The 25,001-nt window shown below is 38.4% G+C and overlaps 3 protein-coding genes and 1 pseudogene across 3 annotated transcripts in view; 1 reads left to right on the forward strand and 3 right to left on the reverse strand.

Annotated features, from left to right (window-relative positions):
- Positions 1–272: 272 nt before the first annotated feature.
- Positions 273–25,001, reverse strand: part of LOC136239229 (WD repeat-containing protein 7-like) — a 62,198-nt pseudogene continuing 37,469 nt past the window's right edge.
- The window catches only part of LOC136239482 (uncharacterized), an 80,660-nt gene continuing 56,546 nt past the window's right edge, over positions 888–25,001 (reverse strand). Inside the window, exons 9-10 of the mRNA XM_066030228.1 lie at positions 3,130–4,028; positions 888–998 (exon numbers count right to left, since the gene is read on the reverse strand). The gene's annotated coding sequence lies outside the window, so the exon portion shown is untranslated. The remainder of the gene's footprint in view (positions 999–3,129; positions 4,029–25,001) is intronic.
- On the forward strand, positions 13,499–14,708 carry LOC136239478 (ATP-dependent DNA helicase RecQ-like). The gene is made up of 2 exons (XM_066030223.1): positions 13,499–13,828; positions 13,878–14,708. Exons 1-2 carry the CDS (start codon positions 13,512–13,514, stop codon positions 14,689–14,691), a joined length of 1,131 nt encoding a protein of 376 aa, XP_065886295.1. The 5' UTR covers positions 13,499–13,511; the 3' UTR covers positions 14,692–14,708.
- LOC136239154 (uncharacterized) lies at positions 15,110–18,451 on the reverse strand. Its single transcript, XM_066029890.1, has 10 exons — positions 18,192–18,451; positions 17,994–18,137; positions 17,733–17,938; positions 17,105–17,551; positions 16,923–17,054; positions 16,705–16,872; positions 16,166–16,431; positions 16,014–16,116; positions 15,665–15,964; positions 15,110–15,457 (listed from the first exon to the last, which is right to left on the reverse strand). Exons 1-10 carry the CDS (start codon positions 18,316–18,318, stop codon positions 15,110–15,112), a joined length of 2,241 nt encoding a protein of 746 aa, XP_065885962.1. The 5' UTR covers positions 18,319–18,451.

A 25,001-nucleotide genomic window follows, 5' to 3' on the forward strand; every position in this document is an offset into this window, starting at 1 on the left:
GCGGGGTTACAAAGATTGTAACGGGCTCGGATTGTAAGTTAATAGAGACTATATTATAAAGCTAGACAGTCTGTTTCTGAAAAATGCGTGAGATGTTTGCAAAACTATGCGTGAGTTGCAAAATCAAGAGTGAGATTGGAGTCAAATGCGTGTGTCTCACGCGCAATGCGTGAGAGTTGAGAGCTCTGCTGCCATATATAGACCCTAAACAAGATCAAGTGCTACCTAGTACTTGCACTATCAGCCCAAACTGCATGTAACAAAAGTAAAAACTCCCTCCTGACCGTATTAAATGTAAGGCCCCTATTTGGTGATTATTAGTTTCTCATCCTTCTTAAGCTACCGCATGGTAAGCCATTATTTACTCTGTGCATGCTCAGAAGAACACGTGATACCAAACCGTTATAATTTTTTGTTGATGAACGCTACAATGCGCTATATATCGCCAGGAGAACTATTGTATCCTTAGCAAATTGCTGCAGTGCCAGTTGCAATCGTGTTCTATCGACTTCATCAAAGCAGACTTTCAGTTTACTGTCGAAAAACAGTTGGCGATCACGAAAAGTAGAATCAGCTGGTGAAGGAAATGTTTGTAATAAGAAAGAAAGACAATTTGGACAAGGTCTGTACATCAGTGTGTTAATATTATAAAATAATGGTATAATGGTAATACCCTCCCGCCCGCATCATAATAATTAGAAAGGCTGGATGAGAAACTAATAATCACCGAATAGGGGCCTAACAATTATTGAAACAAACAAAATCATCATAAAACGTAACACATTACTCCTATAGTGAGTATCTACACTCCACAGCTCCTGGTAGCCTCAACATCACTGCTTTGTTGGATGTCCACTCCAGTGAGGTGCTGTGGTATATAGTGCTGTGGTCATGTTATGTGGTTGGTTGCTTGAGGGGGAGGAGCTGCAAATGGCTGGCCATGATTGGACACATTTTGGGGAGGAGATCATGATGCTTCCAAACAATCCAGACACCAACTGCAGTAACAAAAATATTATGCTATGGATACAACAAAGCTTCACATGGAAAGTTGTAGTTTGGAGGTAATTGCAAAATAATAATAATAATGTTTAATCACTATAAAACCTGTATTTTCCCCATATTTATGCTTATTAAAGCCAGGCTCAAATAAATACTGGATCCCAAATGAAGGCCAGGGACGTTACCTTAATACAAGGTCCTGTACGAAATAATATAGTACGTTCAAGGCTTAATGAAACTCATGACTTGACAAGGAGACGACATATTTCAGCTCCTTCAAGCTGAGCTAAACATTTTGTGATGAAAAAATGGCTGAGGCTTGAAATCGGCCATGATAACTGTATGACTTAAGGTACTCTACTATATCATGAAGTCAACATCATTATCAGCACTCAGTTGGCTTCGAGCAAGTGTCTTGAAATAAAATGTTACAGGCCAGTCAAGGAGAGCTGGAAATGGCAAATGAAGAAGACAAGGTAACAGAATTGAAAGAAGATGTATGACAATGTGAGGTATATGGTAGCTTGCTAGCTTCACGCCTTGAGGGTTCAGTGTGTTGGTAGCTAGCTAAGGGCCTAAGCAAGTACCTGTTATCAAAAAAAAAGAAATGCCACAAAATGGCATGCAGCTATACACAGCCCTATGCTAGCCCTATAACTTAATTGGGTATAGCTATTAAAGCTGTACATGCATGTTTACTTTCTCCCACTTAAAGCTTTCCACGTGCAGTCTCTGATGTGTAGTTGAGATTATCCATTAGACAAGCCACATGTAACAAACACGAGAATGCTTTAACACTAACTTATAAATGTATCAGAACATATTTGTGACCCATGTCTGGGAAAACCGGGCTTATATCACCTATTTAAAAGTATCGAGAAACGCCAGTTTTAAGTATTTAGTGTGTTGTAGCTCGCTAGTGGTTGAAGCAAATTTTCACACGTTTTACACCAATTCCTTACCTTCCACAGCATCTACTGTGCAAATAGCCAACAACTAAGTTCCCACCATTTTAGATAGTTTTAAACTGAGTCAGGCGAGCTGCAAAATGGGTGGGAGGCGGGGGGGTCTGGGAGGCGGGGGGCCTGGGAGGTGGGCAAGATGGTGTTAAAATTTGAAAAGGAAGGTGTAGGGATGAATTAAGCCAAGTTTTGGGCCATTGAGTACTCAAAATTGGCTAAAATGAAAGGAAATTCACAGCAGAGGTACTTATTCAACACCACAGAGCTGTACAGCCCCATACAGTCATCCCCAGGCTGACCACAGCTCCATTAAGGCCCCACAATGCACGTATGGATCGCCACTGGGCTTGGGAAAAGCAGCCAGCAAAACCAGACCACTCAAGTCTAGCTGATTTTGATTGTGGAATTAGATAGTTTATTCATGTATCTTTGTGTCCTGGGTAAAAAATCGAATCTGTTGACATGGGCGATAAGACCGATTTTCTCAGACTGGGTCACATTTTTGCTTAGGCCTTAGCTAGCTACCAACACACTAAACCCTCAAGGCGTGACGCTAGCAAGTTAACGTACCTCACAATGTTATGCATCTTTTTTCAGTTCTGTTACCTTGTCTTCTTCTTCATAGCTCTCCTTGACTGGCCTTTAACATTTTGTCCCAACACACTTGCTCGAAGCCAACTGAAACCAGAGTATGGGTTTCCATAAAACGCTGCAGTCACACAGATACTACAGGCAGCTATTGTATTTTTGCATGTCAGTTACAAATACTGAGTCGATACTTTTGCATGCTTTATATACCAAATCATATTTTGGTGTGTTACAAAAAAAACCAAGTCGATTTTTGCAAGATAGTTATGTGTTAAATTTATGTGTATTTTAACTACAAAACACCAATGCGTGTTATAAAAAGAAAATCAAGTCAACTTTTGCAATTAACCCATCAAAATAGGCATAATTTTGAAACAAATAGCACACCATAATAATACTAGGGCACATTTTAAACCCTACTTCATCATGGCTTTACTAGACAAGACTGAATGAGGAATTTAATGTCCATTAATATGCTGGTAAAGATGACTTTGCTTAACGACCTTCATACAAGACAGTAATCTTGATAAACTTCTGTTTTATAAGATGTTTAAATATGATGCATGCTCTAACATACTGTGTTAGGTGGGTGTGGCTGGTCTTGTTGCAAGGTACACATGATCACTACTTCAGATGTTGTCCCATCAGTCTCCTCGTCAGTCATGTTGCCTTGGTAACCAGGGATAGTGATGTGGACTAGGACATACTAATCGAAGACAACAAATAATCTAGAAACTGACAGAAAATCAGGACACCTTGATAATCAGTATACCTTGATAATTTAGACACCTTGATAATCAGGACACATTATGACTAAATCACAGCATGAACTAGAAAACATTTCACTTACCATAATACCTTACTGTATGACTGCTCAGAAATAATACAACACAAAATGCAACAATGGCCATAAATAACTCTAAGCACAAGGGTGATTATATCATGTCGAGCATGCTTCTAGATACACTTATAAATGTGACCAAATTTTGGAAAATCACCCATATGGGTGTATTTGATATGTAAAATAATTAAGCAATTCCTTGAAATATTCTTACAACTGGGCCCTGCACTAAACAGCATCACCCTAAACATCAAAATTTCATGAGTTACAATATGGGTGATTTTCCAAATTCGGTCACAAATAATGTTTTGTTAATTTTCTGCTTAATTAAAAGCACATTCTTTGCATTACAACCGTTAACAAAGGTAAGTATAGAAGAGAAGATGTTTCTTGGATTTAAACACAGCAATCAATTCCATATCTGCTGATCAGGTTTACTTGTGTTAGGTGGTGATGGACAGGTTTTGAGTTCCATTGTGGATGTCATGTAAGGTGTCATAGTATAACATGTGTTCTATAATAAGAGCCCATCACCTTGCTCCACACAGCAATGATATCCATAGTGATGAAGTCACCTCCCTGCCAGTAATGGATGTCTCTCTCACAAGGATGGATAGCAAGTAACTTCATCTGACCTCCAGTACCACATATAACTGTATAACAACATGTCAGTGAAGTGACCATAAAGTCTACACTGTATCATTTAGAAGAGGAGGTACGACTGACCTCATAAGATTTGTATAGAGCAATTAAAAAGCAACTTTAGGAGAGTGCGTGTGTGTGGATGTGTGTACATGTGTGTGTGTTGGTGCGTGTGTGTGTTGGTGCGTGTGTGTGTTGGTGCGTGTGTATGTTGGTGCGTGTGTGTGTTGGTGCGTGTGTGCGTTGGTGCGTGTGTGTGTTGGTGCGTGTGTCTGCAGATGCGGATGCGTGTATGTTATACGTGTGCATGTGTGTGTGTTGTGTTGTGCGCACGCGTGTGTCTTGGTGTGTACGGATGCATGCGCACGTGTGTGTGATGTAAGAATAAAGTAGAGTTGTATGACAGGCACAACATAGATAAGAAGCTACTAACAAAGAAGACAACAACATGTTATCCACTGACCTGATGTACAGGTAGTTTGTTCAGTGGTAGTGTCCACACTTTAGCATCACCCTCCATGGTAACGGCCACCACAACATCCCTCTGCTCCACGTTGAGCAGGAAACGAAGTTGTTGTAACCAGTTAGGGGCGTGTCCTGACCGTAACATGTATAATAACACCTACAGTGACACACAAACATGAGCCGCATGGGACTTTGGAATCTTGTTATACCTAGTACGATTATTTTCACAATATTATGTAAGAGGGTGTTACCCCTAGAGTGTTACCTGTAGTGAACTAGAGTCCAGTAGGTACACATCAGGGTACTGTCCCCAACACACTAGTAAGGTACGTATCTGATTGGTGGGATCTCTCCATCGCCTATAGCAACGATATGTAATATCAGGAGTAAAAAGTTGTGGAATCAAATCACTCAGAAATCAATTAATAACATTCTTCTATAACATGATTTCCAGCCTTTAATTAATTTACACGTACCATACAACTGAAACATATTGACAGGTAACAGTACACAACAGCCTCTTCCCTCTCTGGTGAGTTTGTGACCCGCTGAGCGAAAACCCAACTAGTTTGCATAATTTAGATAAAAAATTGCTACGTAGATAATTTAATGCATGTTTTAATCATTTCAGTGAACAGTGAAGGAAGACTTGAATTGAAATATCTAATACACCAATGGATCCGCCTCTTCCTGGAGAGTAAGAATATCATTTCTGTACCATGAAGCAACATGTGTTTGTTTACATTGTGGTAAAATGTAACTTTTATGAGTTTTATCATCGTCATTTCTAAACTTCTTGCTTAATAACATGGCCGTATTTAGGCCATAAAAGTATATTAGTGATGCCAAAATATGAAAATTTTAATATCACAATATCATGGGACTTATATCACGATAGTAATGATATATTAAATGAATTGAATATGTCAATGTTTTCATAGGGCAATTCAATCTATTATACTTATAACAATGATTTGGTGAAGTTGATACTTGTTTTTTTATGCATCACCACATGTTGCCAGAGATAAGTCCTCATATTTTGCAAATATCAAGTCACTTTTTGCTAAACATTTTGCATTTTTTATATCACGATATAGCTTTTTTCTCTATCATGATTATCGTAAGCGTTTCTAACACAATTATCACGATATACGATATATCATGGCATCACTAAAAACTATCCTTGATGAATGCTCCAGTACATGCTGAACAGAATGTCACAAGTCCCAACTCTGTAGCCCACTGCACTCGAGACATTATTATGATCGATTATACAAGCGCCTGTCCCGTATAGGCACTATACAAATTGATTGTTTTGCTCTTCCTGTTGTCTATCGTTATAACTCCAAAAGCCCTTACCAGATAAGGCTGAAACTTTAACAACCCATTGGTTTTTCCCTCTAGGCAACAAAAAAGTCATAAAATGAAGTTCGAGGAAAATGCAAACAAGTCGAGTTTTCACTCAGCGGGTCACATATCAACTCTGCATCCAGCACTCACGTAGCTTTTTCCCTTTCTTTGGCACATTTTCTGTTTTTCCTTATTAGCTGTGCTACGTATGCAAGTCAAAGCCTTTAATTCCTGTTCACTAGGTTATGTAATTCAAAGGCTGCAGCACAAGTTGCTGTCAGTGCTGGGCACTGTAAAGCCATTAATAGCAATGGTAGTCTCATAACCAGTCTGCTTTTCCCTTTTGCATTTGGTTGGGGGAATGGGGAAAGCGGTCTGGGAATGAGGCTAAAAGTAAGGGGAAGCATCACATTGATAATTGTATTACACAACATAACAGTAGTTTACCCCTTAGCTGACAAGCTGGCCACATGATCTCTATCACCAGTCCAGTTCTTCACAAAATGCAGTGACATTATCTCACTGTTACCAGACATGAGCAACAAGTGCTGGGGATGAAGCTATGGACAAGATAATTGTAACAGTTACTCAAATGTTTAAATTGTGAAGTACTCAAAATATAGTGTAAGTGGCTTACTTCATCATAGTAAACTATAAATATCTTAGCTCATCCTTTCCCTGAAATGTCCATAGGAAGATTTCACTATAATCACAACCTGTAGTAATAACACACACCTTGATGACAACTTGTACTGTATGTGTAGAAATTTTTGCAGTACGAAAAATTTTCACAGTTGCAAACCAAAACAGGATTTTCACGAATTTGTTTTCATGGATCAAATAGTATATTTACTGTGGCTTTTGTGGTTTGCTCATGTTTCACTGACTACAAGACAGATATACGTAACTCATAACTTAGTAACAAGTTAACAGAGAGCTAAAAGTGATCTTTAAAGCACCAACCATGTCCCGTTTTGAAGCACTCCTAGGACGGAATGCATTGCTTTTCTGTATTATCTCTCACAATTCACCATCTCTCCAATTGAATCCGATATATTTATATGGTAGTAATTTTATTTTCATGGTTGCTGTGTTAATTAATTAACCGCGAAATCCATGTAAATTATGTACCACAAATATTCCTGCTTGTACCACAAATCCCTACAGCTAGTAACCAACAAGATATATGACACTATTATATGGTGTATTGTATTGTGTGTTCAATGGGAACTACAGTAGAACATTAAACTGGACACCTTAATCTAAACAAAACCACCTCATTGTAGTAGGAATTTCAACTATACGTATGTACTTCATGACCCCAAGCATAGCATAGTTAAAAGATGGTAGCCATCATTAAAAAATAAAACATATAAGAGGTGGGAACTATGTGACTTACCAGCTACAGTGGTGTCCACCTTACAGTTCTTTATACTATTTGGAGATTGGTCAGAGATTAGACAAACCCTTATGTCCCAGTAGTGGTGCTATGGAAGTTGATGACAAATTCTCACCACAAAACTTGTACTGGTGCGAGGGGTATGACACCTCAATCACGTATACCTTTCAACTAGCAATCACAAATCAAGAAATCATGAGCAATTTCCACCTACACAAATACTTAGAACTAATTAAAAACTAGTCTCACAAACAAATTACTAAACAGTACAAGCTCACATGACACAAAACTAGTGTGTTAATCATGACTTACTGTCCTTCAGAACCCAGTAATATGTCACTATGGCAACCATGAGTGATTTTCAAATCAAGTTCCAAATCACAAACATTTCATACAGATCGCAAAGGTGTCACGCCCCTCGTACTAGTAGTCTTGTGTCCAGACTGCTTTATACTTGGGTGGAAAAAAGCCGTTTTGTTCTGAATCCTGAGGACTCTTTGAAGGGTTCTAAACAAGCTGCGAACAAAGCCAAGCTGCTGTTCCGTGCTGAGCTGTTCCATAGACCTTTTCCCCAACGTAAATACAAAAGGAAAAGAAGCAGTCTGTGCACCTATGCATGCACAGGACTATCTGGTAGGATTAGGTGCATATTAAAATACTCACATGTTATCATCCTCCTGTAGCTGACATTGATCCAAATATTGAACAATCCTTGACAGACATGCTACAGTATTAGTACATCTGTTCTCTATTAGTGTCAACAATGGCGATTGACCAATTAATTCTAAAAGCCCACTTACATTATTCAAAATTTTCAATTGTTTCCTTAACATTCTCCTCTACCCGGCTTGCTCAGATGTAACAAAATACAGGCTCGAGTAGAAGATTCTGGTGGAAGCGGGATCACGCCTGCACACAGACGTTCAGCGTCTCGCCAGCTCAGCACATACTGATATGTGATGGGAATTGTACTCCAAGTTCGTAAGAGACTCTGTTATTATTTTCATAGATACACCTATCTTCTACATTACTCACAGTCCGCATTAAACGATGTTGTATTCTAAATTATTCGTACAATGGCAGCTGCAGAAAGCATGAAGGATCTGTTGAAGAGAACTGAAGATGCTGGGCTAGGGACGAAGGTAAGAATAAGTACCTTCACCTGGCGTGTATTGCAAGATATTTTGAGTTATACGAAATGAGGAAGACCACTTAGCTTAGTCTCGCGTGGCCAGACCGCTTTTTCTCCCACGGCGCTTATCTATTAGAAATTATAAGCGCCTGCTCGAAAAAGGGTCTGGTCTGGTTAGAATTGCTGAGTCGTTCTTGACACCCAGGGCCACCCAGAGAAATTAAAGGGCCCAGGGCAAAGAGTTAAAGTGGGGCCCTTGACCCAAGTTGTAAGGTGAAGACCAAAAAAAAAGAAAAAAAAAAGGCCACAGCCTGCTGGCAATGACAATAACTACCCATCACCAACCATATCACCTTATCTATAAGCTTGCTACACTGCTCCTCTGAAGAATACTGTGACTGCTCTATTAGAGTATATCGATCTTTTAAACAGGTATTCAGGGGGCCCTTCATGGGGCCCCTGGGGCCCCTTTCAGGCTGGGGCCCGGGGCAAAATGCCCCAGTTGCCCCCCCTGTGGGCGGCCCTGTTGACACTTCCAGGGTGGCGGAGGTGTTGAATGGCCACGTCATCTCTAAGCGCCTCTACATCGTTTTTTCAATTCAATTATTCAATTATTAGCTTTATAGTGCAATGTTACAGGTGTACATGGTTGTACAACAATAGAAGTGAGTTTGTATACAATTGCACTAAAGGTAATCTGGTAAGTACCAGATCCCATAACTTAAATTAAGTACTTATCATTACTTATATAATTACAATTAGCTGCTAAATGAATCAAAGTTAGGTGGCTTGGGATGTTTGGAGCAGATGCTACAAGGACATGTAAAATGGAAACTATGCTGGTTGTCTGGATCGAAGTTTCTTGTAAAATGCTGCCATAGGATTTTAGTTAGTTGAAATTTAATGGTAACAAAGTGTTGAGTTAGGTCAATTACTGGTAAGCTGTTGAAGGTTCGAGGAAGTCTGTTGAAGTAGAAGTTTTTTTGTTGATTAGATGATGTATAAATATGTTCAAGTTTGTTACTGGAAGAAGACCTAGTAGAATGATGACAGAATTTGATGAAGGTCTGGATGTTGAAATGATCAGATGGATTTTGAATTGATTTTATGAAAAACAGAATGTCACACTGGTCATAAATATACATTAATGGTAGTAGGTTGAGCTTGATAAGGCGAGTTTTATAATCAGAAACATAATCGTTGAGGATGTATTTGGTAGCTCGGCGCTGTATTCTTTCAAGAGCAGAGATATCTTGGATAAGGTAGGGATGCCACAATGGGGAACAATACAGAAGCTGAGACCTTACTAGTGCTATGTACAGAGTTCTTTTAGTTGTAGTGTTAATAGAATGGCTGAATGTACGTCTAAGCAATCCTAGGGTTCGATAAGCTTTGGATGAAATGTGGTGATAGTGGTTTCTCCAGGACAGGTCAGTAGATAGAATGATACCAAGGTCACGATGGGTGTTACTAGATATTATTGAGGAATCGTCAATGTTGTAAGAAGTTGGGAACTTTGTATTAAAGGAGAGGTGAATAAATTTCTTAGTGTTAAAAGATAGGTTTGAGTCTTGAGACCAGTCAAATAAGGAGTTGAGGTCATCCTGGAGTTTGGTGGAATCAAGTAGTTCAAAGATGAGTTTATAGCATTTAGTATCATCTGCAAAAGATAAAGCATTGGAGTGATGAATGGATAGATACAAATCGTTGATGAAAACTAAGAACAAAAGTGGGCCAAGGATGCTCCCCTGGGGCACACCTGATAAAACTGGAAGTAGAGTTGAGTAGGAACCATTGAGTCGTACACATTGGTATCTATTATAGAGATATGATTTGAACCACCACCACAGGTTGCCAGTAATGCCAATTTGCCACAATTTTAAGAGTAGTTCATTGTGAGGAACTCGGTCGAAAGCTTTGGAAAAATCTAGATAGATTACGTCTGTTTGGGTTTTGTGCTCATAAATATCTTTGAGGAAGATAAGAAGTTGTTGCAAAGTTGAACGCCCTTTCATGAATCCAAATTGTGAGGTAGAGATACGACTAGAAATAGATTTTGTAACTTTTTCATGAATAATATGTTCGAGTACCTTGGACACAATGCAGAGTAGGGATATAGGTCTATAATTAGTAACACAATTTTTGTTGCCAGCTTTGAAAATAGGGGTGATGCAATGTATCTGCCATTCGGAAGGAAGACAACGATGGTAAATGGCATATGAAAATAAATAGTGTAAAGGTTTGGTTAAAACAATGGCACAGTTTTTTAGGACAGCAGGACTAATTCCATCAATACCAGTCGCCTTTGAAGAGTCAAGAGATAGTAAAGCAGTGTGGACTTCGTCTTCAGTGATATTGATGGAGTCAATGGTAGAATTTGTAGAAGGCATGTCCTCAAATAGAGGTAAGGAGTAGGTACTCTGAGAGAACACAGAGTAAAAGTACCTGTTGAACAAAGTAGCTTTATCAATGTCATGGGTGGCAGAACTATCATCAAAGAAGACTGTAGCAGGGATAGAAGCAGATTTAGTGATGTTTCTTACATGCTGATATATTTTTGAGTCATTACTGAAGGCAAAATTGTGGACTAGATTTGCTTCAAAGTTGGCCTTGGCTTGTTGGATGCTGTTTTGGAGGTTATCTTCTGCTGTTTTTATACGATTCAAATTGTGATCAGTAGGATGAGATTTGTATTTCTTTCGTAGAGTCCGAAGACACTTAATCTGATGGCGTATATTTGAAGTGTACCATTTAGGAAACTGAGAAGAGCTGGTTCTAATTTTAGGAATAAACAGGTCCATTCCCCTAGTGATATTATTCTTGATAAAGAGCCAGATAGAGTCTATGTCAGATAGCTGTTCACAGGTAGTATAGTCAATATGAGATAGATAATTGATGAGGCCATGATAATTGGCTTTAGAGTAATCAAAGATAACTGGTGAAGTGTGTGAGGGTATATGGTCTGCATGTGACTTAATACTTAAAGTGACAATAAAGTGATCAGATGATATCGGTTGGTAATGGGGATGAATAGATATGTTGTACACAATATCTTCATTGTTAGTGATTATTAAGTCCAGAGTATTTCCTTGATTGTGGGTTGGCTCATCAACCAGTTGAAAGAGGTTTAGCTGAAACAGTAAGTCACAAAATTTGTTAGATTTTGGTGAGGAACCACTATAAGTGGCCCAGTTGACATCAGGGAGATTGAAGTCTCCCAAGAGAATAATTGGACTTGATTCGTTGACTAGGTTGGTAAGGTAACTATGCAGCAATTCATGGTAAGTATCAGAAGAGTTTGGAGGAATATAAACAACACTGATTATAAATGGATTTGATGTAGAGATGAGAACAGTTAAGATTTCAACATGAGGTGGGGATGACAATTGACTACTAGTGATGTTATCCTTTACAGCAAGTAAAACACCCCCACCTCTAGAATCTCTATCTTTACGATAAATGGTATAGCCACTGGGTATTATTTCATTGTCAAATATATCTTTAGATAACCAAGTCTCGGTGATACACAAAATGCTAAAATCAGATGAACAAATAAAAGATTGGAAATTGGATAGTTTGTTGACAAGACTTCTGGTATTCATTAAGCAAATGTGCAGATCATTTGGTTGAGTGTCATGTGGGATAGAATGTTGATTGAAATCATGTAAGTTATTAATGCTGTTTCCAGTATTGACGTCACTAGAAATTATGTCAGAGGTATCATTGGTAAAAGCATTTGAATCATTTATTAAGTTAAGAGAAGTGTTGTAGGGTGTACCAGGAACTAGTCAATTGTTGGAGGACTCCATTGCAGTTTCAGTTTGTGGAGATTGGGAAAGGATGAATGAGGAGTTAATGATTTGGCCATGTAGTTTGTTCTGGACAAAGATCTTGTTATAACGAATTCTAATGACTTTACGCTCAATACCACTTTGGATTAGAGACCACCTCTCTTTTAGAAGAAGTGACTCAATTAGTCTTTCTTCTTGTGACATGTCTGGTTTGATTCTGATATCTTTAGAAAGTGATTTAGCTTTAGATAAGAGCAGTGATACATCAATGGTTCGGGTTAGTCTAACTAGTATTGGGCGTGGTTTTGTAGATTGGTCACGATACTTTCCTAGTCTCAGTAGATCACGAATAGATAGGGGATTGATGGAGTTTTCACCTTCTGTAACAATGGATGTAACTTTATCTAAGTCGTGAGTGAGCCGTTCATTCCTAGGAGTCCCCTTACTACATTCATTTATTCCATAAATTACTACATTAAACTTGCGATCTCCTTGTGCTTTATCATCTGCCTTGTCAAACTTTTTAGCGGTCGTTGCTGACTGTGTCTGCCTGTTGGTGACAGACACAACAGGATTTGACTGTGTGTCCAGTTGTGACTTAGGGGAAGAGCCTTGAGGGTTAATAACCTCGTTGATTGGAGATGCTGAAACTTTCAGAGCTGACACTTTTTGGGTGAGATTATTAATGGTAGATTTTAATTCTTGCAATTGATTTTCTTGAATGCTTAGACGACAGTGTGGGCAGTAAAAAGGATCTTCTCCTTCTTGCAACATTTTGTACAGTGTCTGTGAGAGTCCGGCACATTGCCGGTGGATCCAAGCATTACAAGTACTTTCACAGTAAATTGCCTCGTGCCCCTCTGTGTCTTCAGTGGCATCAATAATAGGATCCAAACAAATTGGACAAATTGTTGAAGTATCACCTGGAGAGTTCATTGGAGGTCGTTTCCTCTTAGTACGAGGGGTTGCCATGGTGACAATTCTAGTATTCGCTATGGAGAGTATGGATCTCGGTATGGATGCTTCACCTGAACCTTCACCACAGCAACATGAAACTCATCCTCGAACTCGTCTGAGTTTTCAGGACGCGTTGTCATGTACATTGACGACTATGGGCCTTGCTCCGTTAAAGCCGAAACAGGTATAAGAGTGTCATTCTTTGTTCCTCGCATTGTTCAATGTTTTCTGTTAATGTAAAGGAGGAAGCTGTTCGAGCATTTGTTAAAGGCAAAGATGTGTTTGGTATTTTGCCAACTGGGTATGGTAAATCAGTGATTTATGCTATTCTACCATTACTGTTTGATTTTATGTTTGGTAAGTTTCTTGAAATTTTTGTGCAATGTGTCTAAATATGTTGTTTAATGTTAACGAAGGTTGTGCTGGTAGCATTGTTGTTGTCATTACACCATTAATTGCTTTGATGGTGGACCAAAAGAAGAACTTTGCACCTACTGGAGTCTCAGTAGAATTTGTTGGGAAAGCACAAGATGATAACACTGCCGTAAAGAGAGTACTTAAAGGGGAAGTACAATTAGTGTATATAAGCCCAGAGAATATTTTAAACAATCGAAGGTTTCGTGATATGTTGCAGAAAAGCAACTACCAGCAGAGACTAGTGGCAGTTGTAGTGGATGAAGCTCATTGTGTTCAGATGTGGTAAGAACAAGGTGTAATTGACTCTTAATATCAATTTTTTTATGTGCAGGGGTGAAAAATTTCGGAAAGCTTTCTTCAAAATAGGATCTCTAAGAAGCTTGGTGCCTAAATCTGTCAATGTAATGGCACTTACTGCTACAGCCACTGAGCAGACTGTTGCCACAGTGAAGAGGCAACTGGCCATGGATGATCATCCCATTATGGTTGGCTTGAATTTGGATAGATCAAACATTAAATACATTGTAAAGCCGTCTATAACTCTAGAAGAGTTCACAACTACCATTGCCAGTGAACTTATCTCTAGTCGTGTAAACACACCAAAGACTGTGATTTTTTGCCAATCGCTCATAGAATGTGCTGAAGTATTTTCCATGGTAAAAGTCAAACTTGGCCATGAGATATCTGAACCTCCAGGATTTGAACATATTGTTGAACTGAGACTTTTGACATCATTTACAGCAGTATCAAGTAATGAACATAGGGAATCGATTATCGATGAATTCAGTAAGATGGATTCCATTCTCAGGGTGGTAATTGCCAGCAGTGCGTTTGGGATGGGAGTTAACATTCCAGACATTTCCCGAGTAATTAATTGGGGACTACCACCAACACTGGAGGATCTGGTGCAACAAACAGGGAGAGCTGGAAGAAATGGAATTCCAGCTGATGCTATACTTTACAGCAACATTTCATATAATTCCACCAAACCAATTAAGGATTATGCAGCAAACACTGGTTATTGTCGTAGGTATTTATTATTTAAATTTTTTTTGTTTAGCAAAGACAAGCAGTGTATAACTGGCTGTCGATGTTGTGACCTTTGTAGTTCTTTATGTGGATGTCAACAGTGTAATAATTTGTGAAGCATAATAACTTACATGGCATTAAATTACAAAATTTCAAGTTTCAATATTTTACTTTTAACCCACTCATTGATTTTCTCCCACTTTAGGGATGTGAGAAATGGTTGTTTATTATACATCTTTATTCTACGTCCCACTTGTTTGCTGAACACCTTTTCATCAATGAGAACAGCAGTCATCTTTTCCAAATCTTTTGTAAAGGAAGGGTAAGATGAGAAGGGTTTCGCAACTGCTATACCATTTTCAGCTTCAAATGTTTTACAAATTTGTGATACCACCCCTAATGACTTGGCTGCCCTGTCTACAGAAGAATCTTTTGTATTGGATCCCATATTACGCAACATGGACTTCAGAGTCCCATTCAAGTGTTCCATATGGAGGTCACACGGAATATTACATCCAGTCCTTCCACTGGTGTTTACAGTGCTGTTCCAGTGGCCTTACGTTCAGACAGGTACAAAGTCTGTGCCAAAAGCAAGAATGCTTCTTTAGCATAGTTATAGCGACCTTGTTGTTGAAACACAGGTAGCAGCAGCTTCCAGTACAGAACAATCCTGTCACCATCCCCCTCTCTCACTGCATCATGAAAGCCATGCCATACAAGGCACATTGTAAGCAGATCAGTAGCATAGTTAAACCTGCTGTCATTTACAGGTGAAGGCTGTGTTCCATCAGATGGCATGATATTGACAAAATAGCTTACAATATTCCCAGCAACTGCATTGCAGTCTTCAATTGTATTTCCAGCTGTCTCTAGCTGCTGCTGCTACATGGGCGCACATGACAACAGTAAGAAAATCTTCAGTAGGTTTCATGTTGTTCTTCGGATTAGCCCCAACAGCAGTTCGGTTAACCAAGTGCTTGAGCTGGTTTAGTGTACCTCGCTCATGTGATTTATTACTAAAAAACCTCCCCCAAATCACCTAAATGGTAAAAGTATAAAAAATTATTTTGATTGGTAGTACAGACATACCTGCACCAGGCACATCCTAGCATGCCAATCGGCTATGGTAGGTACAAATCCTGCGAGTCTTTCTAATCGCTTCTTCTCTGGCTCTCTTAGCACTGCCGCTCCCCGAGCTCTAGCAACTGTAAGCTGGTCACCAAAAAATAGCAATTGGTACAAACGAGAGCTGTCATAGGTATGTTCACGTCCATTCACATTAATGGTAGTAACAGATTCCTCCACTGGTACGTACTTGTTATAATTTTTCATAATTTGAGACATGTCAACAATGTATGCTTCATTCTTGAACTCCACACCTAATGGGACCTATAAATACATGCTCATAATTAGCAATAACATTAATAGCAATACTTACCACTACAGACTTCGCAGCCATTTCTTTTTCATGTTTTGAAGGAATATGCCAAGTAACTTTCTTCACCTGGTTACTAAATCTCTTCACATTCTGCACTAAAACCCTGCAAAAAATCATAGCAAGAATACATCAAAATATAAGTATATATTTACCTTGATATTAACACTTTAAACTCCTCTAAAATTTTTGAAATATCACTTCTGGTCAATAAAAACAGCTCAGGTGAAATCACTACTGAAGCTGGTTTATCAGATAGGGAGGATACGTCCACACGATTTTTCACAGCATATGAATGAAAAATGTGAAGAGATTTGGTCTGTCTATCTTCCCTTTGATGGCTTGGACGAAAGTTTTTGTCAAGATTATCCCCAACTAGGACAAATCCTCGACAATTCAATGCTGCTAACTCTTGACCTTTCTGTGTTGTACTGATGGTTCGATTTGCATCTATGCACAGCAAGAAAAAATACCAAAGCTATAAATTTGTAAGAAAAAATCAAACCTGCTGTTACAGTGGCTGTTGTAGTATCAGCTCTCACTAAACCTTGAACAATAACATTGGTTCCTGAAGCTTCAGGTGCCACAGAAGGTTCACTGTTGATGGGTGGTTCAGAAGTTCTCACTGTACAAAACAAACTACCTTGAGTATAGTCAATGAAAATTGGTATACCTTCAGATGTTATGGCATCACTTTCATCAGTTTCCATGGGCTCCCAATTGGGTGAGTCCAGTGATGTATCACTGTAGCAACTCTCCACATCTGAATAATCATCGTCTTCATGATTGTCTTCACCTGCACATCATCATCATCATCATTCTCCAGAGGGAGGGTAGGCATTAAACCAATGTCAAATCTTAGCTATCAAATAAAATTCATTTATACGTATCCTTATAACACTTTAAAAGAACCTCAAAATGCTCCTTCAAATTATCTGCCCAAAGAAATACATCTGCATTGTAATTCTTAACCACACCATCAATTATTGGCTGCAGCATTGATGCTGACATGCACAGCATAAATGGCTGTAAGTAGTTGTAGATCTAAAAGAATAAATTTAACAAGCACTGAAATAATTCAATTCATGATTTACCTGCTTCTTAGCAGATTGTCCATATAAGAGTGTGGACATCACAGTCTGCACTAGGGACATGAATTTGCAGCGTTTCTTCAGTAACATGCATATAACCAATGCAAGAAACCTCTGGTCAGCCTTTGGAAGAAAGCCACTAAGCAGCTTAAAAAGTGTTGGCACAGCTGCTTGCAATTCAGTACAAATGTCACTCCAGTTAAATTCCTGAATCTTCTTAGGTGATGGATTACGCAAGATAGAGTTGTATCCTTCCGAGCATATATATTCCATTTCATGTCGGACTTGAAGTGTAACAGAATCAAGTATATGCTCAGATAAGCATTCTGCTTGGGTAAATCCATTAGCAGCTGCTGTGTAGTTTCGTCTTCCCAATGACATCATGGGCCTCTTCCTGTTTGGTGTCAGTTCAAATGTTTTTTCCTCTCCACATGGATAATCCACTACCAACTGTAACAAAACACATTAGGACAACACATGTATGAGGAAAGGGCCACTGTGATAATATTAATAAAGGATAAACATAGTTACTAAGAACATGCCTATTACTTTATAATTGGCACAACAAATCATATAACAGATACACATGTGTGCATGCACACATGTATGTATTCTTGAGATTTCCCCATACCTTAGCAGACGGTGTACCAAGTTTACCATTTGCATCCTTATCTGCAGCTACCAAAGAACCATCTGTTGCTGCTTCCACTGTTCCTTCTGAAGATGGTAGTGGAACATTGTTGAAACTATTGGACAGCTGAGATGCAACATGAAGTTGAGTCAAATTAACAGTTGACTGAGCACCATCAATTGGTTGTGATTGATTGATGCCAAATGCTAAAACAGTTCATCGTTATACTAAATATCAATTATAGACATCTGTGCAACTCACATGCTAGGCAGACCTTTTGAAGAGTGGATTCTGCTTTAAACATAACAGTAGTCAATTCTTGCTGAAGCCTGTCTATTGACTTCAACAGCCTTTGGCAAAATATGCAAAGGCGTGCATCACTTTTGAAAATAGAAGATGGAATTCCTGTGTGTCATTACTCTGATAATGACCCGAACAGCCTGAAGAAACATGTCTTACCTCTGCTCAAAAGCAACCAGTTTAACACCCTCTGTTCTTTCTCAGAGTTGCCTCCAAATAACTTTTTAAACTTGTCCGCGTTCGATGGGCAATTTGGAGGCTGCAAGCAGAATGCACACCATGGCATAGGTTGCTGGCCATTCCCAGTGAAAAAACGATGTAGAGGCGCTTAGAGATGACGTGGCCATTCAACACCTCCGCCACCCTGGAGGTGTCAAGAACGACTCAGCAATTCTAACCAGACCAGACCCTTTTTCGAGCAGGCGCTTATAATTTCTAATCGATAAACGCCGTGGGAGAAAAAGCGGTCTGGCCACGCGAGACTACACTTAGCTCTCCAGAAGGATTTAAACTTACTACACGAATGGTCACTTCGGTGGCAGTTGAATTTTAATGTCGCTAAGTGTAAACACCTTCACTTTGGAACAGCACACAGTTATGGTTCTTTTTACCTTAATGGTACTCTGGTCGACAGTGTGATGTCTCATAAGGATCTTGGTATTGTATTCGATAACCACCTAAAGTTCCATGATCATACCATTGAGATTACTGCTAAGGCTAATCGTCTCTTGGGGATTATTAGGAAGTCCTTTGAATATTTGGAGCTGGATATGTTAGTGAACTTGAACTGTTTGTGTCAATAGTACGGCCCACACTGGAATATAGTAACTCTGTATGGGGGCCACCATTTATTTCAGAGAAAGATTGAAAAAGTTCAACGAAGAGCTACCCGTTTGTTACCAACACTGGCTGATAAATCCTACCCTGAAAGATTATCCTTACTACAATTGCCATCCTTAGCTCATCGACGACTAAGAGGAGATCTTATTTTGTTATACAAAATTCTAAATAATTATTTCAGTTCAGACTTTCACAACTTCTTCACTTACACTAATACCATCACAAGGGGACATCAATTTAAGTTATTTAAATCATTTTCAAGATTAAAATGTAGATCTGATTATTTTTTTAATAGGATTCTCAATGACTGGAATGGCTTACCTGACTATGTTGTAAATGCTAATTCAATTAATTGTTTTAAATCATTGTTAGATTCTCACTTAGCTAATTCTAGATTTATTTTTGTATAGCCATCTTATGGTTGTACAAATTTTGTGTTGACCCGGTATAGCTAATTCTAGATTTATTTTTGTATAGCCATCTTATGGTTGTACAAATTTTGTGTTGACCCGGTATACAGGCAGTGCCTTTACTGGTAATTAATAATACTAACAAGTGCCAATTGTACATACATAGTGCTGAGTATGATATTGAACCCCTACTACATAGCTGTGCATGTTGTTAAAATCAACTGTCCACTCAGATGAACATACATGGCTATGGAACTGAGACTTGACAGCAGTTTGCTATCCCAGGCAAGTAGTTTATCTCAACATTAGGCCATCATTATTATATTGCTTGTTTCCCGTCACCCAATGGGACAAAAACTGATGTGGGTGGGAGGTGATTATTGGTATTAATTAGCTATTAATACACTGGACTACTGTTATTCAGTCTCTGACTGCTCTATTAGAGTATCTTGATCTTGAAGGCTGTCACCCATGACCCTGTTGAACAAGAGTGGAGGGACTTCCATCCTTCTGGTGGGCATCTGCTATGTTTAATGCACAGCTAATACATTTACCTTAAAACTTGGTCACTCTCTGCCTCATGAATAGTGCATTCACGTGATCTATAATCAAATAATTAAAATTTGGTGCGGCTACCAAAAAATTGATGCAGGCGGTGACAGGAAACAAGGAATTTAATAGTGATGGCCTTTGAGTGGGAAGCTACTTTTCACTATCAAGATATCCTGCTAAAAACAGGGAGTTTGGAAGTGGGGTGTAGTTGAGCAGAAGGTTTGGGGGTACAGCCTCCAGAAGATATAGGTATTTAAAGTTTTAATACTGAATCTTTTGTACAGGATAGTTTGTGCTTACAATTAGTACTTTCTTCAGTTGTAGGAATAAGTGACAGTGGTAAACTCCATGAGTAGTTTACTAAACTGTTTTGTGTCATGTATCTGAAGGACAGCCAGTGCTTAAAACTAGCATTTACAGCACCATTCTCCAACTGCTAGTGGATACACGCAGTGTGATAATGGTTCTGGAGAATGTATCCAATTGATGAAAGTTGACCATGAGAAAGACCTTGGAGTTTGGATCTGTAGTGACTTGAAACCATCCTTGTACTGTTGTAAGGCGGCTGCATCAGCTATGAGGGTTTTATCTATGATTAGAAAGGCATTTGTTAACATCTCAAAAGAACTGTTTACATTTCTGTATAAAACATATGTAAGACCACATTTAGACTACTGTTCATCTATCTGGAGTCCGTACTTTTCCAAGGACATATATATATATAATAGAAGTATTACAGAAAGTACAGAAGTAGGCTATGAAGTTAATTAAAGGTTTTAGTAAATTGTCCTATGATCAGAGATTGAAATCCTTGGGTTTGTTTACCTTATTTCATCGCCGTCAACGTGGTGATCTCATAGAAATTTTTAAGATTTTGAATGGCTACTATGATATTAATCCTACAACCTTTTTACACCAGCTGCTACTACAAACACTAGAGGCCACCATATGAAGCTGTTTAAACTACAGTGGAACCTCAGTTATCCGGATTCTCGGTTAACCGAACTACGGAAATGACTGCTCTATTAGAGTAGTGACTGTTCTATTAGGGTAGTTGAAAATACTGATATTTTTAAAAGGCTTTCTTTATGTTATTTTAAGGTTGTTTATACAGTTTCAGAGATACGGACTTTTCAGACTTATGGGCCACCCCTGGTCCCAAGGGGTTCAGATAACTGAGGTTCCACTGTATATGCTAGATTAAATGTTCGCTCTAATTTTTCACACAGAGAGTTATCAATAGTTAGAACAGCTTACCAGAAGAGATAGTTTCGCCAAACACTGTTGGACTGTTCAAAGCGAAACTAGACAAGTTCTGGGAAACAGGATATGGTTATGAACAAAGGCTTTAAGCCTAACACTACATTTTATTGTTCTTGTATTGCATATCCATGAATTAATACTAATACCATTTCACATTTAGTCTCTAGGTAATCTTTGTATAATGGGGAAACACTTCTATAATTGTATTCAGTGACTGTTATGTTGGAGTGTTTTGATCTTGTATGAAATATTTTTTGGAGTAGGCACATTTCAATCCTTGCCAAACTAAGTCCACCACTGAGTTGCTTTGGTTGAAGATCACTAAACCAATACTAGTATGTTCAAATATTGTGAATGGTTCTAATGTGTATTGAAGAGTGGGGTGCACTTGTATGAATAATTTAGAATACAAGATCGTTAAGAACTGTGATTGAGGTCAAGATTAATAGTGTGGGGGGAGGGTGCACTTACTTCCTGTGCACTTTGTGGATCTACTCCCGGAAAAGGAAGTTCACTATGCGCTATATCTAGTGCAAGCTTAGATATTTAGCTGCACCCAGTACAGTTACACTGTTTTCACATGGACACCCAAAGGTGGGGTTGAGTGACCCACATTCAACCATCAGATGATGGTATTCATTGAGTGATAATTGTCTTCTAAGTAGTTTATGTATAACTAAAAGCCACAACTTGCTTTCACTTTGCAAACCCAAGTTCAACCCTACTGCTTTGTAGGGTTGTATGAAGTTTTATCACTTTGACCCCGAGTTAAGGAGTTCATATGAACACATTAACCTGGAGTTCAACTCAGTATACTACCAAACATGGTACAAGTGTAGTAGCAGCTCATTTGTGTAGGGAGAATCTTCTTTGTAATCAATCTCATCTTTGATGGAGCCACACTCTGCGAAGTTACCTCTCTAATCCGACTCTCAACGGGAGCCATATATTTGCTGGATTAAGTTGTTGGATTATCAAGTCACCACTGTAATCCGAAACATTGTACAATATCTAGAATTATGTAGTAAATTACAGGTAAAACAGATCACACAATGATTTTAACATCAATTAATTTCAAGTATTACAACTTATTCTATTATTGTCAACCAATTAAATGCTTTGGTTGCTTAAAAAATTATTTTTTCTGTAGTTGTTTTTAATACTGCTATTGTTCTCTGTTGGATTAGGACATACCTATTTGAAAATTTGTTGCTCGGACCCGACTGACCCGATTTTAATTAAGAAAAGGAAAAAATTAGATCATGTGACAACTAGAAATTATTTCTGTAATTGCCACAAAAGATCAAGATACTCTAATAGAACAGTCAGTTGGTACAATTTAGATTTCAAATATAATGCTAGTTATCTGCAAGTGTTAAAACCAGCATGTTCCTTACTGAAATCTATGATAGCTATACCAATACATCAGTGTTCATTAAACTACTAGCTATCCGTTGAGCTAGCTAATAGATGTGTAAGGAATTTGACAAGCTAAATGTTTCTACAATGTGACTTACTGATCTAAAATCAGTAATCATAAACATGTCTAAAACTAGTTAGCTAGCTGTTTTTTTTCCTACCGACCGACCCATTTTGTTGTAAAATAAATCCAAGCAACAACTTTTCAAATAGGTAAGGTCTTACCGGCAAAGGTAAAAAACAATGCATTTCCAAGTCTAGGGAATCAAATTTTGTGTTGGATTACAGAGGTTGTTTTCTACACAAAAGTGTTGGAAATGACATTTTGGTTGAATTAGAGAGGATTCTGGATTATGCAGGTGTCGGATTAGAGAGGTTCAACTGTAATCATCTTAAAATATACTATATATGCCTGGCTTTTTACTCAAGGGAGTGTCACTCCACTGTACTAGCTACAATGTGTAACTACAATCAAAGCAAAAATCAACAAACAAAACCCGTTTAGAAAATGACATTGGCCAAGCTGTTCTTCTAGGACTAAAAAAGCTACCAGAGAAAGTAGTACACAAAATAGAATAATAAATTGAAATATTTTGATAAACATCAGCAGTCAAAGTTGAAAATCAATCTTGACCAACTTTTGACTGTGGTTATAGATCATAGTACAATGGCCATTAGAGCAACACCTCTTTGATCACTGATCAGCTCTGGTTGTGGTCAAGATCAAGGACATATCTTTATTGTATGTACATTTCCTCATTCAATAATGTATGGTTCAAAGTATGATGTCATGTTAGTACCAGTTACTAGCTGTGTATTCTATTAGAGTATGTATACCGTATTTCGCTTTGTTTTCATACAAAAAAATCCATGTAAAATTATTTTTGTATGATTTATGTGAATGACTGCTCTATTAGAGTAGTCTGAATTATGTAAAAATTTTCACGTATTAAGAAATTTCCGTACAAGTTGTGAATGAAAAAAAAAGCAAATTACACTACTTGTTTATTGTTCTCTCTCCCATTACAGCCATCACTTATGAGTGTATCAAGACCATAACATGATCCCTCACTGGTCTCAAAGGTGTTTCATTCCATTGGATGGTTTATCTCAACTCAACCAACAGCAACTGGAAGTTTCTCAGCCAGTTAGTAACTATTGTTACTGTATAGTGTGCATTGACCGGGCAACTAAACCCTTTTAACTTTCAAACAGGTTGTTGTGATATATACCACTTCACTGGCTTTATAATAAGGTTTCAGCTCCTTTTGTTGAATGGCTTTACTACTGTGTGAACACCATGCTAGAATAGTTGACTGTTGTATTAGAGTATTTGAACTTTTGACTGTTCTCAAGTCTCTTGATCTTCCAGTGGTCAGTGATAGTTTTGATATGGCAACTGTTGGGTGTGCTCTGTCTGGCAGACACACTATTGTACTTTAGTGACTGTGAGTAATGCCAAGAAAAACAAGCATCGAATCTGACATACCTGTAGGCATTTTGGTCTGCATGGTTTGACAAGGTAAGCACACACAATCAAGTTTTGAGCATTTTACTGAGTATATCTGCAATTATGTCACATGGCGGTAGTAGTGTTTGTACAGAGAGGTATTGGGAAAGATACCTCTCTGTACAAACAGAGATGTATCTGGCAGTTTGCTATGATAACATTTGTAAATTCAAACAAAAACACAGGTGAGGCATATAAAATAATATACAGCTTTATACTTACAAGGTATCAAGAATATCGTGAGACTAGGCAGACTAGTAGTACTTTTAAGAATTAAAAAATTATGAGACTTTCGACAGCTACTAAAAGTGTTATTTCAAGAAGGTCATTATAGTGGCCTCATAGTGTCTGGTGTTGTTAGTAAGACCTCAGGCCATATCACTCACCACAGTAGACCTATAACACAATATAAACACTATTACACTAACAGCTATCTCACCTATAACTGATACGGTTTGGTCATGACAACCAGACAATCCACCAACTGAGATGTGTGCTTGCTCATCATTCATCCCATGGATTAGTAGTAGTCGATTGGGTCTTTAAGAAGGTGGGAGTGGCTATAACAGTAGGGGGTGGGGCTCCTAACTCTGCAGGAATTTCTGTGCATGTGCCAATACTGAGCTATCCCTGTAGCCCTAATAGGAACAATATCTCAAGTGTCCACATGTTCCGATGTACTGGTATCTAGTAAGGTGAAATAGTCGAATTTCATTGGCTACTTATAGGCATCTAAATCCTGTAGATTCCTTGTTTTTGTCTTAATAGATCCTGCGTCTGGGGAAATACAAAACATGGCAATTACTGTAACCTGTAACATAGACAATGCATGGGTGTTTAACTGGATAGCAAGAGTCACAGGGAACTTGTTTCTACCAATGAAAGCTACATTTCTGGTGTCACAGGCAGCTGTGATGGTACAACAAGAAGCTGTGGTCTACATTAGATAGACATCAAAACATAGGGTTTCACGGA

The sequence above is a fragment of the Dysidea avara genome, chromosome 11 (genome assembly GCF_963678975.1).
Source record: "Dysidea avara chromosome 11, odDysAvar1.4, whole genome shotgun sequence".
Classification (NCBI taxonomy): domain Eukaryota; kingdom Metazoa; phylum Porifera; class Demospongiae; order Dictyoceratida; family Dysideidae; genus Dysidea; species Dysidea avara.